This window comes from Pempheris klunzingeri, chromosome 24 (assembly GCF_042242105.1).
Source record: "Pempheris klunzingeri isolate RE-2024b chromosome 24, fPemKlu1.hap1, whole genome shotgun sequence".
In the NCBI taxonomy this organism is placed as follows: Eukaryota; Metazoa; Chordata; class Actinopteri; order Acropomatiformes; family Pempheridae; genus Pempheris; species Pempheris klunzingeri.
The window spans coordinates 3,749,635-3,764,258 of record NC_092035.1 but is presented as its reverse complement, the minus strand read 5'-3'; the positions used below and the strand labels follow the sequence as shown (position 1 = coordinate 3,764,258).

Below are 14,624 nucleotides of genomic sequence, written 5' to 3'. Positions count from 1 at the left end.
AAATAAGCAGATAAAAAGATAAAAATGTGCAGATTAAAACCAATGATCAAATGTATGAAGACATAGAGCTTTAACCCTTTTTTAATCATTTAACATACAAACTACTAATAATGGAGTTGGAAATCCAAACCCTACAATAAATGATATGTAAGTAGTATTAAACTTTTCTCATTCACGTGTTCACGTGTCTACAGATCTGCTACATTTCCACTTCCTCTGACCTTCAGAAAAGGAGCTTGTTTTCACGCAGTGTTTGTTTCTCATTTCCACAGGACCTAAAGAGTGGACTCACATGCCTTCGCGTGGCTTCTGAGGAGGCGAATGTGGAGCTGTTTAGGATCTCCCTCGACCAGCCGTCTTCGCTGCCGCTTGTAAATGTTAAGGCAAGTTGTTCAGCTGTAATAAAACTGGAGAGTTAACACACAAACTGCACAACATGATGTATGTGTGTGTATTTCAGGCGTTCAGTGGAAACACAGCCCTGCACATCGTCAGATCGCTGCAAAACCTTCAAAGTTATCTTATCGCCATGACAATGCCATTAGATTCTTGCTGCAGATCTGAAATATATAAGAAAGCAATAAAAGCACAGTGATGATCTGAGTTCCCTCTTTTTTTCCAGGTGCAGAACATGTTGTTGTTGTTGAGAATGACACTGGGGGGCTTTAAATATAAAATGTATTTTATTGAGACACCATTCACATAAAACTCTGAACAACCCATTCACACACGGTCTAAAAACAGTGGCACAAAAATATAAAGACAGAAAAAAGTAAGGCAAGTTCTTTACAAAAAACTGTGATCATAGATAAATATGACAGACAACTTAAAAAGGCACAAGGTACATATATATAGATACTTATAAAAAGAACATGCAGGCACATTAGGATGGAATGGGGTTGGCTGGAGCGTTCTCACTCAGATCGTAAGGATCTTTTGTGGCCACAAGATGAAACCCTGGCGGATGCTGAGGTAAACTGCATTTACGTTACAGCAGAGTGACAACAACGCTTTACCTATGGCTTCAAGGAGAGCCTCCTTGTGATGACTCAACCTTATTAAAGCAGACAGATCCCTTCAAATCAAACGGTCAGTCTTTGGTAAACCAAAACAAAGGTAGTTAAAACGATTGGCCTGCAGAGAGGAGGAAACATCAGTAGAGAGCCTCACCAGTCCCTGGATCATTCAGAGAAGATCCATTGGAATTTCAGCATCTGACCACCAGGGGGGAGCAGAGCGCCACAGAGCTGTACTTAATCCCATAAGAGCAGACATGACAGAGGCGACCCACACAGCAAAGCAAGAGAGGGAGGAGAAGCCTTGGCGAGTTTGCTTGTCATAACCCAACCGGAAAGGAGCGGCGGAGGGAGGAGGTGGAAATGAGCGTGTGTGTACTGGAAGACCGAGAGCTCGTTCAGAGTCCAGAGAGAAAAGAAAATCAGAGAATCCAGTGTTGGCACCTTATCACGATGAGGGAGGTGTATTCTCAAAGGAAGGCCGGCTTCTCAGAGCATGAATGACTGGGTGTGTTTGAAATCCTGGGGCTGAGGGACACAGAGAAACAAGTATCAATAAGTGATGAGTTATGGCTCCCCGTGGCGGTGTCATGATTTCAATTAAGAACACAGCAACATTCATTAGATGAGTGTGAGCGGCTCGTGCTTAGGTCAGCACTTGGGGGAGAGAGGGGGGATGCAGGGAGGAAGAAAATACAAAAAGAAAACCCTTACTTCTTGGGGCGGAGGGATGTAGTTGACATTGGACCTGAAACACAAAGACACAGTGAGCACATGGGACAGTCTGACACAGTCACAGAGAGGAGAAGACACTGGAGGCGGACAGCTGTATCCTCAGTCATATCTTGCCCCACATAAATAATGCACATCATACACAGAAAACCTCCCATTGGGTAAAAAGGAGAGTCTGGCTCTGACCTCACAGGAGTGTGTGAGGAAACTGTGCTTCCTGTGCTGGACGCTCAGTTTATTAGGCAAAACCTGATGCAGTCTGATTTAATCATCCTGCAAGAAATCCAGCCCTCATGAAGGTTTAGTGAGGTGCATCTAAAGAAGTGGCAACCAGCAGACTGAGAAGAGGAAGTAGTCGCTGTATCCAGACAAATAATCAAATGAGGGGTAAGTAAGCAAGTTTTTTATTTTATTATTTTTACATTTGGACAGAAGTGGGCTAGCAGTTTCCCCCTGTTTCAAGTCTTTATGCTAAGCTAACTTTTCATGCACTTATTTCTACTTCTGTTATTTTTTCAGGTTTGTCAAATCCAACACTATTTTGTCTGTTGAGCTCTGACTGATCCCATCCACGCTCGTTCGCTCTTCATCAGTAGTGTGATGCTTAAGTTTTTAAGTTTGGTGTCCAAATTTCACCAGTTGAATGTGAGCAAGACACTTTTGCCTTGAAATGTCCCCGTGGACATGTCAAAGAAGGACGTTAAAACAGACGAGTGTATTTACTTTCTTCAGTTGGCCTTTTCTGCCTGACGGTGCTGTCAGCTGTATTAGGTTAAAACATTGCTGTCTGGTGTTGGTGGACTTTAATCTGGTGTAGTCTGCTGCTCTGGCTTCTCTGTTTATTGGATTTGAAACACTGGTATTAGGAAATTGTGCCGTGGAAACTGAGCTTACATGGTGGTGAACTAATTAGCCTCATCAGATGAAGACTCGGGCAGACAAAGGCGAAGGAGGACCAGTGGGCTCTGTATATTTTCACTTCATTTGATTTTTCCTCATTATATACGAGTGTATAGTTTTAAAAGTAAAATCTGACAACTTGCGGTTTGCGGGGGAGTTATATATCAAACTGTTTCTTAGCCGGATGCAGGGATTTGCTGCTGGTTCCTTAATGAGACAGCGGCCCAGGCGTATTTTAAACTCGTTTACGATTTTCAAATTGTTACGACTTCATTGCTTCTGTATCTTTCTGTTGGCCCAAGGGTCACACTCACGTGTCCTCGGTTCTGTGCAGGGTTTGGCTGCTGATGTGGGCTGCACCGTGACACTGGGAGATCCAAAATGACCTGTAGGGGTCAGTTTGTTGGCTTGAAAAAAGGGTCAACAAGAGGGGGGTAATTTTGGACTGACACTGCACACCATGCTTTTATCATGTCATTAGTATGGAATATTAAATCATTCACCAAGGTGTGCTCCAAAATTGACTTTTGTATGTGTGCTTGGAAATACAAGTTTATCGCTGTAACCTTAGTTCTAAGAACTTGTTGTGAAACTCAACTTATACAAACTTTCAACAAAGAAATTACAGGAACAAATCTAATGTACAGAACTAGCATTTCAGCCAAAAAGTTATATTTTCAAGCACAGTGTGAAATTACAAACCCAACATCACACATACAGAGCTCTTACTTGAACTTATTTTCAAGCATGCCTTTATGAATCATTTAACATTTCATATTTTAGCAGCAATGCTCTACAGACATGCAACCAATCATGATGCAGCAGAGCTGAACGAAATACTGAAGTGAGCAGGTCAAGTGGTGAGCCAATCACATGCAGCAATCCAACACCCCAATACATAATGTCTAACTCCTACGTGTCTCTTTTCTCCTGCATCCCTTTCAGGTTTGTATTACAGCTGTGTCCTTGAGTGGGTATTCATCGGTAAGTGGACATTTTGTGTTGGGTGTTCCCCAAGGCTCCACCTTAGGCCACGTATTTATTATCTATCTATTTATTTATCAAAGCATAATTCCTATAAAAACAGTTCCACCTGTGTTTTCTTTGACATAACATAATGTCAACATCATTTTGTTATAGTATCTATATTTACATTACTTTTGCTCTTTTGTGGCACAATTGATAACCATTTATTACAAGATCTTCTAATGACAGTAAATTACACAACACTTGTGAGCTATCATCATCCACGGACAACGCAAGTCTTGTTTTAGCTTTTAGAGTCTTAAATCTTAGCAACAGAAATTCTTTTTCACAGCAACCCTCAGTCTTAAAGTGAATCCAAAACTGGACCCTGGTCAGTGTTTAACATCAACCATTTTTCTCTGAAAGGCAGAGCTACCAAATCCTAAATCTGCATTCCTACTCTGTTAACTTGTTCCTACTATTGGTGCATTGAAAATCATGTCACATTGTCTTTGAGTCTTTGTGAAGAAGCCTGTTCTATAAATAGGAAGTTGACACTGACAGCTCCAGTTAGCTCAGTGGAATAAACATCAGACTTTAACATAGACAAAGAGCTTTCGCATCAGCTTCAAGGAGAGCTCCACAATGACTCTCCATCAAGCTCTGCACAGTAACAAGCCAGTAATCAAATAACATAAAGTCAAGCAAGCGAGTTAGGGCCATTCGCATGAGGACATGCATTTATGTCTCTGTGGTTTCTGGCACAACAGCCAGTCAAGCATCAAAACGTCCTCACGCCCACTCTGGTGTGTTCGCAGGACAGGGCCTGGTATTGTGTGTAAGGGCACAGCACTAACAGCCCTCTGTTATGCCACACTCTCATTCTTCAGATCTCCTCAATATCTAAATAATCCGTTTCAAATTACCCATCCAATCAGTTTAATTGCTTGCGATTTTTTCTACTGCCAATATTTTGCTCCTTGCTGATTAACAGCCGGTAATTATTCCATAATCATGTCGTGCCGATTATTTCTCCTCCGTTAATTGTCGGCATTTTTAGATCATCTGTCTTGCTACGTTTTGACGGAATTTCAACACGTGTACATGTGCGTGGGACAGGCAATCGATTTAAAAAAAAACACCTTATTCCCATGGTTTTTACATCTGTTGGCGCCAATCACGAGATGAGTAGAAACACAGGCGCTGCTGTGGCTCAGAAACACACACAGAGCCACAGCTGTCACTCTATACAGCCCTGACTCAGCACACAGACGCGCAGTCTAAGTGCAACGACAAGCGTCCCCCCCTTCCTCCCCCGATCTTCAGTGTGTAGGGTATTAGCCTGCGTTTGTTCACATCAATGGTAATGCAATCACAGAGCTCTTACCTTCCTCTGTGTCCTGCTGATGGAGGAGGAGGGCCGTGCAAGAGAAAACAGAGTGAATGTCACCTTTTTGTTTTTTTTGTGTTTTGGAGAGAATTAAAAATGTTCACGTTCAAACAAGCAGGCAGACAAACTGAAGGGACAAACTCACGGCTGAAGAAACCGTTGCGGTGCAAGAGGAATCCTCCACATCCACAGATCACGATGACCAGGCAGACCACCACCACCGCTGCCACCACCGCCGAGACGTTGACGTCCTCTAAGGCACGGGAAGGAAGACTTGAGTTATGGTCTGTTCTCAGTACATATATTTGCTTTATTGGAGCAGTAAGTCACAAAAAATGGGCGTCTCCAGAAATCTGCATGAACAGGAAGGCTACATTTCAGTGCAACTGTATCTAACGCCTTCTCCTGTACTCCAATAATATGTCCTATAATTTATCTAGTACATAAAATGGTTGCTTGCATTAACCTTGAGTAGATTATATAATTCATTAACAAGCTGAAGACCTTTCCAAAACATGGAATGTTTACCAAAGTGGCTGCAGTAGCCCTTCACATTCTAAGTTGGTTTGTAAAAGTGTTTCAGATTTTAAAGGCAGGCTTTTCCTCTCCACTGCCTCCCTGATTTTGTCCAGGGCTGAAAGGTGTGGGGGAAGAGGCAGGATAAAGAGTGGAGGGGAAACACACACACACAGAAAAGACACACACCTATCGTCATGTGCTTGCCCTCGCACATCTTGGGCAGTCCCACTCCGTTCGAAGCCAAGCAGCTGTATCGGCCGCTGTCCTCTTTGGCTACAGCTTTAAATTCCTACAGGATAAATAGGTGGGGGAGAGGAAGGGGTGTCAAAGAAAACTTTTATGATGTCAGAAAGAGTGTGCTTTCAATCTCTGCTGAAGTGGCCTTGAGCAAGACGCTACCTCTTATCAAACCAAAGAGCACTTTCAACAAAACTCCACATGCTTCCTTCATGAAGATGTGATACTGCGAGGAGACAGTGTAAACTACTGCCTGATACACACACATCTTTCCTTGTTTTCCTCGTCAGCACACACACACTCACCAGTATCCCTGTGTGTGAGTTGATTAGATGGGTGCGGTTGGAGTGGCTGAACGGCTGGTTGTCCTTGAACCAGGAGTATGTGGCGGGCGGGATGCCCTGCTGGTCCCTACAGCGCAGCTGCACGACTGAGCCCGTCACTGCTCCGCTGGGGATTTCACAGGACGGGGTGTGTGGGGGAACTGGAGGTCAGCACAAGGCAAGAATTAAAGAAACATAAGCGAAACCTGGAAAAACAAGTCAAACGTTCTTTTTCTTCATCATGGAGTCTCTTTCAGTCGTACCCAGGACTTTGAGCGTGACGTTTGTCTCGCCCAGTTTGACCGAGTCGAGAGCAGCACTGATCTCGCAGCGGTACTCCCCGGCGTCCCCCTGGGTCACCCCTTGCAGTGTCACCGTGGCTCCGTCGATGGTCGCCCGGCCCTCAAAGGGACCTGAAAGAAAGGACAGGGGGTCAGGAGGATCTGGAGGAGGAAATGTCTCCCCTGGCTGCAGGCTAAAGCCGCCATGTTGGAGTCATATATCATATTTGTCACAAGGCCAGAGCTCCTAATGAATGTTGATGTTGATCTGAAACTGCTGGATGTGTAAATAAGCACCTGTTTGGTATATCAAGCTAAAAGATGATGATGTAAGCAGCTGAATTATCCAACTGGGGGTTGTGGGCAACTGCCCCGCACCCTAGGGACCCTCAAACCTGGAGCCTGCAGGCCCCCTTACAGTGGATAATCCAGCCAGTGGACTCAAACAGCCATTCAGGAATATACCAGATCTGTGCTGCCAGCAGCTCTTTCGAAGAAATCAGCTGCCACTGTGAAAGCATTAACTCTCTTTTCATGCCACCTTTTAAAGTAAGTGGCCAATGAATGGGAGACTATGGGTCACAGCATTTCAAAGCCTTGACATATTTGAGAAACTTGTCAGGCTAACTGCGCCGTCCATAAAAGAGACTGACCGGGGCAACACTACTGTATGATTTATTATTTATTTCACCCATTAAATCCACATCCTCAACCACAAAGGAGAGAGAGCAAGGATAAGAGACAGGTTAAGATTTTATGCCTTGACACCATTGACACAAAGACTGTGCTAAAATGTCTTTTGCAGTTCATCCATCATTACTCTGTATCTGAGTGGTGTTTTTTTTTTTTTTCTTCCTCCGCCTGTGTGGCAAACCCCTTCCAGCTGGTACTGCAAGCTGATTAAAACAAATGCCTTGTTTGTCATCCAGGGGATAAAGAGCAACAGGCCGCTTTCTCACCTCTGAAGTGTCCATCAAAGTACACGAAGGAGACACCTTTCCCTTTCTTCTTCCACTCGATGCGTGGGTTCTGGTCTTTCTCTGTGCGGAACATGCAGGACAGCACCGCATCTGAAAGCAGGAACGTGACCAATGAGATATTTATGGCCGAGCGGCAAAGCCTTCAATCAGTGGCATTTTTAACTGCATGGTCTATTTATAGCCTCATGGTTTATTCTGTCAGAGGCAATCTGATAGAGGCAGCCACTCCTCAGGGTAGAAGTGACTCGAATGTGAGATGAGCTGCTTTTTTCTGCCTCACCTGAGAACTCGCGCACCTCCACCTTGTGTCTGTTGGTCGACACGGTGACGGGAACGGAGGGGGTACCTGGAGGTGGTGGAGAATAGGAGGGGAGATTACAAAAAAAAAAGAGGGGTGAGAGAGGATCGGAACGCAATATCGCTTGTCATCCATTAGGGGGCAAGGTGAATTGGGTAAAGTGCTCCACATTGCCCGCCAACTGCGAGAGGAGAATGCTTAATGGCCGTCTTTGGTCTCTCTTGCTCTGCCGTCTGAGGCAAACTCAGCCGCCCTCCTCCAGGAGATCTGAGGTAAGGGCAGGATTACTCCCCCCTCCGCTTTAATCCTGCAAGGTTAAGGAGCAGTCCGCCGTATGTTCATTTAAACGCAGGTTAGGACAAGGTCAACGGGCATCTCACAGATTAACCTGATGTATGGGGGGCATTAGCAAGACGAGGGCTGTCCATGATGGTTTCCCATGCCACACACCCACCCACCCCCCCCTCGCCTGTGTGACACTGATACCAACACATCCAAACAGGAAGAGGAAGCAGGAGCTGCTTTTCCTGTGCGCTGATTGGTTTACGGGGCGGATTATTGTCTGTTGTCCTGTTGTTGATTTCAGGTAAAATGTGGGTGAAGGTCACATGAGGGAGAAACATGCAGACTGCAAGGACGGTAAGCACTCTGCACCACAGCCTAAAAAAATGTCTGCAAATGAAGAAAATGGAAAGATTTTTACACTTAAGGCCATGCATTTTTGAAATTACATAATGAATGTTGAATGGGCCTCTGGGGTCCACGCTCTGAACATTAAAGACTTTGGAGAAACTTTGGAGAAACTTCTAATTTGGCGTAATAAAGACGTCACCCTCACATGCTCTTGAGAGAAGAAAGCCTAACTTAACTCAGCCCATGAAACACACCCTCACACACACACACACACACACACACTTACTTTTCCTGCCATTGTTTCTGCAAAAGGCATGACATACAGATTACAATCTCACAACTCTAAATTTACAAGCACGTATACTGAAATTACTATCAGTTGTCCACTTTCCTGTTTGTCAGTTAATTCCTGTGCAGGCCCATTGTTACTGGATTACTATGCTTCATGGAGGTTTGCTCCTGTGAAACAAGGGCTGACGTGGAGGAATGGAGGGCCAGAGAGACAAAGGGCAGGAAGTGTAGAATAAAACAGGAAGGCGGCCATGTTGGGCCGTACAAAAAGACCAGGCGGTTTGCATGCACATCCAAAAAGGTCTGACTCACTCTAATTTCCACAACAGCTATTTCTAAGTTAGCTTTTAAATAAACAACAGCCTATACAATAATAATGTCATCTGCCAAATGCAGCAGAACGCAAGTTTTTTAAAAGCTTTTCCTGAATTTGGCTCAGTTTACACCAGCCTCACTTGGTCAAACTCGGAGCTAAGTGAATTAAAACTGCACGCTCTCCCTCCAGACGCCCCGTCTTCGCCTCGCTTTGCCATGTGTTGACTTGCGGCAGTGTAACAGGATTATCATCGTAGCCTTGGCTCGCGTACCTCGACACCCTCTGAGGAGCATTGTCTCACTAAAGGATGAACAAGACGAGGGAGGGAGATATGAGATTAAAAAAAGGACGAGGAAGAACGACAAAGGAGAGATGAGCGGCCCTAAGAATAGAATACAAATGAAGTGGAGTGGAGGAGAGTGGAGGTGGAAGGGGGGGGCAGAGACCCGCAGAAGCATGAATAAAAGAGAGAGTGGGATTGAAGGCGAGGGAGATCCTCTCAGACAGTAGGACTGTGAATGGGAGAAGCTCTTGTCACATAGTGTGAGACCAAGCCGGCCGCCACCTTGAAGGGTGTCTCTTTGAGAGGAAAGAAGTGTAGCAGGGCTGACAACACGCCTGCTCTTTACTGCTGAACTGACTGACACACACACACACACACACACACACACACACACACGTCAAAAAAAGGCCAAAGAAGCTCGGCATGTGAGGTCCCGCTGCCACCATGTCGTGCTTCATTGTACTACCAACACTGTCAGCTTCAATGGCCTCAATTAGCTGCAAAGGCGTCGAGGCAGACAATGAACACATGGCCCGTTCAGATCGTTTCACAACTGCATGGTGGGTAATGATACCATGGTGTAGCTTTAAATAAAAGCCTCGTTGTCCAAGAGGTCAACAAGAAGTGTTATCCACGTTTAGAGACAAACGTCTGCCAGCATGCAGGCGTGTCACCTCAGTGCTGTGGCTGTGCTGTTGCTCAGTCGTCTAGATGACTTGCCAAGTAAATCTATGAAAAAATCTCCTAGCACCAAATTAAAATGCATGAGGTGCCCGAATGTACAATACAACTCTACAAGGTGTTTAGTCCAAGGCAGGAATAATGGTTCTCCAAAGATGCACATAAACATCTCAGCAGATCTGTACAGACTCATTTCAAACTTCACCAAACCCTTCATTCTCAGTTAGCCTGACGTCGACAGCAACATTGTTCAGTCAAGGCGTAAAGTGTTAGATTGAGTACATTTGCAACACCAAAAAGAGAAGTTTTAATGAGCATTAACCAGAAACTGAAATGGGTTTCAGAAAATCGCTTCTATAGACTTTTAAAAAGTTTTTCATGTGATTCACAGCATCAGGTCTCTGATGCCCCCCCAATGGCATCAGATATGACCACTATGGTGTCTGAAGCGCTTCTGCTAAGAGCCTGTTGTGGCTCTGAAGCACAGAAATATCCTGACGAAGGCATCAACACAGACTGAGACACACACACACACACACACTCACACACACCTTGTGCATGGCATTAATATCAACCAAACACTGCGGCAGCTTACACTCACAGAGGGGACAGCCACCCTCTTGCCTGAGCAAAAATAGAAAGATGGCACGCTCGCTCCTTGGCACGCAGCTTTCCTCTCATTACGTGGTCCGTACAGAGTGTTACAGAGACTGGGGTGGGTGCTGCCAGAGCTGTGCCGAGGTCAAAAGCATGGCGCAGTAATAATTAAGGCACTTATTCAAATTAACAGGGAACAAATGAAAGTGGAAGGGAGACGGACCCATAGGACATATCCTGTCTGGCTGTGTGATAAAGATAGCGTGGACGTGGACGGCACACACGATTCAAGGCTGTGGGGGTACAGGGAAGCACAGGGTGAGGACTCTGTGTGTGTGTGTGTGTGTGTGTGTGTTCTCTATTTGAACAAAGCCTCTCTGTATGACTAACCCTGTGAGCAACAGCTGTCTCAGTCAGACACGGTGTGAATGTGTGTGAGAGGCTGAAATAGGGGAAGCTGGGTCTCTTGGAGAGACACACCCAAAACATTTCCTTCTTTTTTTTTTTTAAACAATACACTCTGCAGGCGTTCAGTCGAGCTGTGGCAGACCTGCTGCTGCTCTGTTAAACTGTTGACATCTATCTGCGTGCCAGATGATGAGTGATTTCTGTCAGGTTGTCCACAGCAGGGCCGGACACACACACACCTCTGTGAACTCGTGACCCGGTGGCCTGACAGGTGGCAAAATGTGGACAACACTGGGTAAAATATGCGTCACTCACTCTCACTGTCTCATCACATCCATCTCCAACTGCTCCTGCTCCCCTGGAGTCCTGACAGCTCTTCTTCTGCTTTTTCTGTTGCTGCATGTCAGACAGGTTTCATGCAGACTTATCATGGAAAGTTAATTTTGTTTTTGCAGTTTAAAGAAGCAGGTTTTCACATGTTCTTCCATGCTTGTTCTGTTCCAAACACCCTCAGCGTCCTGGTAACATCCCAGCTATGAAAACACCTCGTCACAAGGAAAAAACAGTTTGAAGTTTCTGGTGGTTATCCAACCGCTGACCTCACGCACGGATACGCCACCTCTCCTGCCAAAACGGTGCCCACCCGCCACCGCCATGCCGCCCACACCCTTAGATGGCACCACGCCATGTGCAACTTTAGGGCCAACTTGGAGGGACCTAACCTGGCTGCAGCAACACCACAGACCACTCTCACAGGGGGAGGGGGCTTTAAAGTAAAGTGGGGGGGGCTGCAGAATAACACTTAAAGTAAGCACACCAACAAAAAAACATCTACTTTTACATTTGTGATGAATTTATCTTTTTAGAACCAGTGAGTTCAAGTAAACTCTTTAAAGTGTAATTTAATAAAGTCACTAAATTAAATTAAATAAATAAATCTGCCACACAAAAAAAGATCTTAAGCCAAGAAAACTATATTAAATGACTTGTTTTGCAGCGTACAGATCCCAGCACATCCATGGACAGCTACTGTAAAGAGGAAATATTAGACAGAAAAAGTAACAAGATCAGTTAATCTGGTGGAGAGAAGTAGGGGAACACACACACACACACACAGAAACAAGTCAATGAATAGTTTCCATTTGTCACTTACATTGCATCAGTAAAATAACAATAGGAAGATACACGGACGTCCCCTCCATTATCATCCACAACTGTGGCGGAGTCTTGTCTTCCCTGGACGCAGCGAGGCGGCAGATCCCGAGCCTCAGCTTTCTTATCGCACTTGTTCACAACTCTCCAATAATTCATCCAGCTTCCAGGGAATAAACTGTTTTCCAGGGGGGAAGCGAGCGGAGCAGAGCGAAGCGGAGCGGACCGACCCGGCGCGGAGCGGAACGGAACGGAGCGGCGAGGCGGCGGGATGAGCGGGACGCACCTCCGGGGAGGGATCGGTGAGAGGCGGCCGCTGTCCGGGCGGAGGAGTGTGGCTGTGGACGGCGTGCCTCGCTTCCAATCACAGACGCGGGCGAAGGTCCGCTCTCTTCTTGTTGTGCGGTGTGGGCGCTGGTGGAGGTGGAGGTGGAGATGGAGGGAGGGACGGAGGGAGGGAGGGAGGGAGGGAGGGGGTGAGCTTATTCAGACGAGCAGAGCGGCGGAGCGCCGAGAGCGCAGCGCCGTGTCCAAGACGCGCACTGCACTACCAACTGGCCACATGACGGGAGGCAACTGGGTATGGCAGCGAGGTGTGGCACCCATCATACCTCAGCCCGGGGTGACCCCCACAGCTTTGCTTGTTTTATTATTATCACTGGAGGAGTTTACTTTCAGTGTTCCCTCCACTGACTGATCCACAAGTTAACAGTTCATTTTAACATGTTATGGTTGTTAAAGCATCCCTCGCTTACACTTGTAGCTAAAGGTTTTATTCATGGTTAATAAATAATCTACTAACTTATGGGAGGTTGCCAGGTTGTGAAAAGTCCCTTTGTCTGATATATGCAGCACATGAACACTTACTTTGTAAAAGCAAAGGGTGAAAATCTGGACCAAAACCCGTTTGTTAACACCAGGAGACTATGTAAACACAAGAAAAGACATTTCTCACAAGCTGGCAACCTTTCAAAAAAGTTCACGGTACTTAAAGTTCAGCTTCATTTTCTAGGTAGGAGGATTCGGACTGCTCTGATTTTAAGGAGGGGAGAAAGGGATATGGATATGTTTGCTTTGGATCAAGATGCTGTGCTCTAAGTGATATCTCTGAGAGGTGCGGCCCAAAAGAATGAAAGGCTCACAGGATGAAGACACAAGGCCAAAAAGTGAAATGTAATATTTAGTGTCTCGTCTGCCTTCTAGATACAATGAATACTGTCATCAGTCTGCAAAGAAGTGTGTCTTTGTCACCTCAGAGGGGGAGAAGCTCCTCCGATATTGACTGTGTGGTGTTCTTTGATTGAATATTATTATTATTATTTCACCGTCAGCTCTGGAGAAGCAAAAATGTGGGTATTTTTAAATGGGAGTTTTGAATGGGAGGGATGTGGGTGTATGTGGGCCGTTAATTAGAGGTGGAAGATAAACGGGATTAGCAATACTTGTGAAGACAGGCTGCAGTCATGGAGTTTGTGATGCTTTTGGGAAACACTTGCGCCGCATTAGAAACGAGAGACGGCTGATGATCAGTCAGCTTTGTTAATAAGAAGCTCCACTAACTGTTGCAGTCCCACAGATCGATGATTCCCACGTGAATCACTATTGACTGAGCTCTTCTCCAAGCTTTGCAAACCTCTGAGGGGGGGACACACACTCACTGTTGACCTCGTATGCACAAGCTCTTTAGCATAAACTGGAGAAGGGGAGCACATTATAAATTCATTTCTAGGAATGCATTATTCCAAAGTGTTTTAGTAGCTATTCAAATTTAATCATGTTTGAGCAGCACGCCGGGCGTTCCTTAATATCTCCAAAGCAGCGAGGAATTTAGGGCACAGATTCAAACATCTCAATCGGAGCTGCTGGTGTGACTGGCTCTTAGTGCAGGGCATATGTCCCTGGGTGTGTCTCGCACGTTGTCAGTGTGTGTTGGTGTGGGGATGAACGGGGGGGGTGGTAGGATGCTTGAGTGGGAGCAACAGCTGCACGTTGGCCAACCTTTCAGGCCCGAGGTTTCGCTCAGTCTTCAGCCGTCTATTGATGGTGACTGATACAGCTGGACTGTGATTAAACTCAAGGGAGGGGGGGCAGTTTGCGTCATTGAGAAGCAGGATTTTAACAACACTGTGGACTTAAAGGGGCTTTTATGCCACCTTCTCTTGTTGTCTCCTGTAGCTGAGGCTCCAATGTCAAACTGGGGGAGGGGACATGGGTGAAAAGTCTGTGGGGGGGGGCTGCTCGACTTTCTTTATGCTGCCGGTGGTCATTAAACATTAGCAGCTGTCTGTAACCACCTGTACTGTTACTGCTGGGCAGCACGGGGGCTCTAAAAAACACTTTCCTTTTTAAATGTTTATCAGTGACTAATGAGTCATAAAAGATGTTAAAGGAGCAGTTCGACATTTTGGGAAATTGGCACACTTGCTTCCTTGCTCTCTGCGCATTAATACGAGAGAAGCGTCTTCTCATCCAGCTCTGGGCAAAACTTCAGATTTAGTTTTTGTCGACGGACTATTAATGATTGATTGTGTCTGCTCTACTCGGCTCTTTTCAATTAAAATGAGGAGCAACTGTGCCACAATAAAAGTTGTCATTTTACACTGATGTGTAACTTTGGTGTG

At 45.6% G+C, this 14,624-nt stretch overlaps 1 protein-coding gene across 1 annotated transcript; it reads right to left on the bottom strand.

Moving 5' to 3' along the window:
* Window positions 1–698: 698 nt before the first annotated feature.
* jam2a (junctional adhesion molecule 2a) lies at window positions 699–12,385 on the bottom strand. The gene is given in 11 exon segments (XM_070855579.1): window positions 699–1,544; window positions 1,731–1,764; window positions 5,002–5,017; window positions 5,150–5,257; window positions 5,710–5,812; window positions 6,066–6,244; window positions 6,347–6,496; window positions 7,324–7,434; window positions 7,625–7,690; window positions 12,005–12,098; window positions 12,100–12,385. Coding segments are annotated over 11 exon segments (963 nt in total). The 5' UTR covers window positions 12,163–12,385; the 3' UTR covers window positions 699–1,505.
* Between the last annotated feature and the right edge of the window lie 2,239 nt (window positions 12,386–14,624).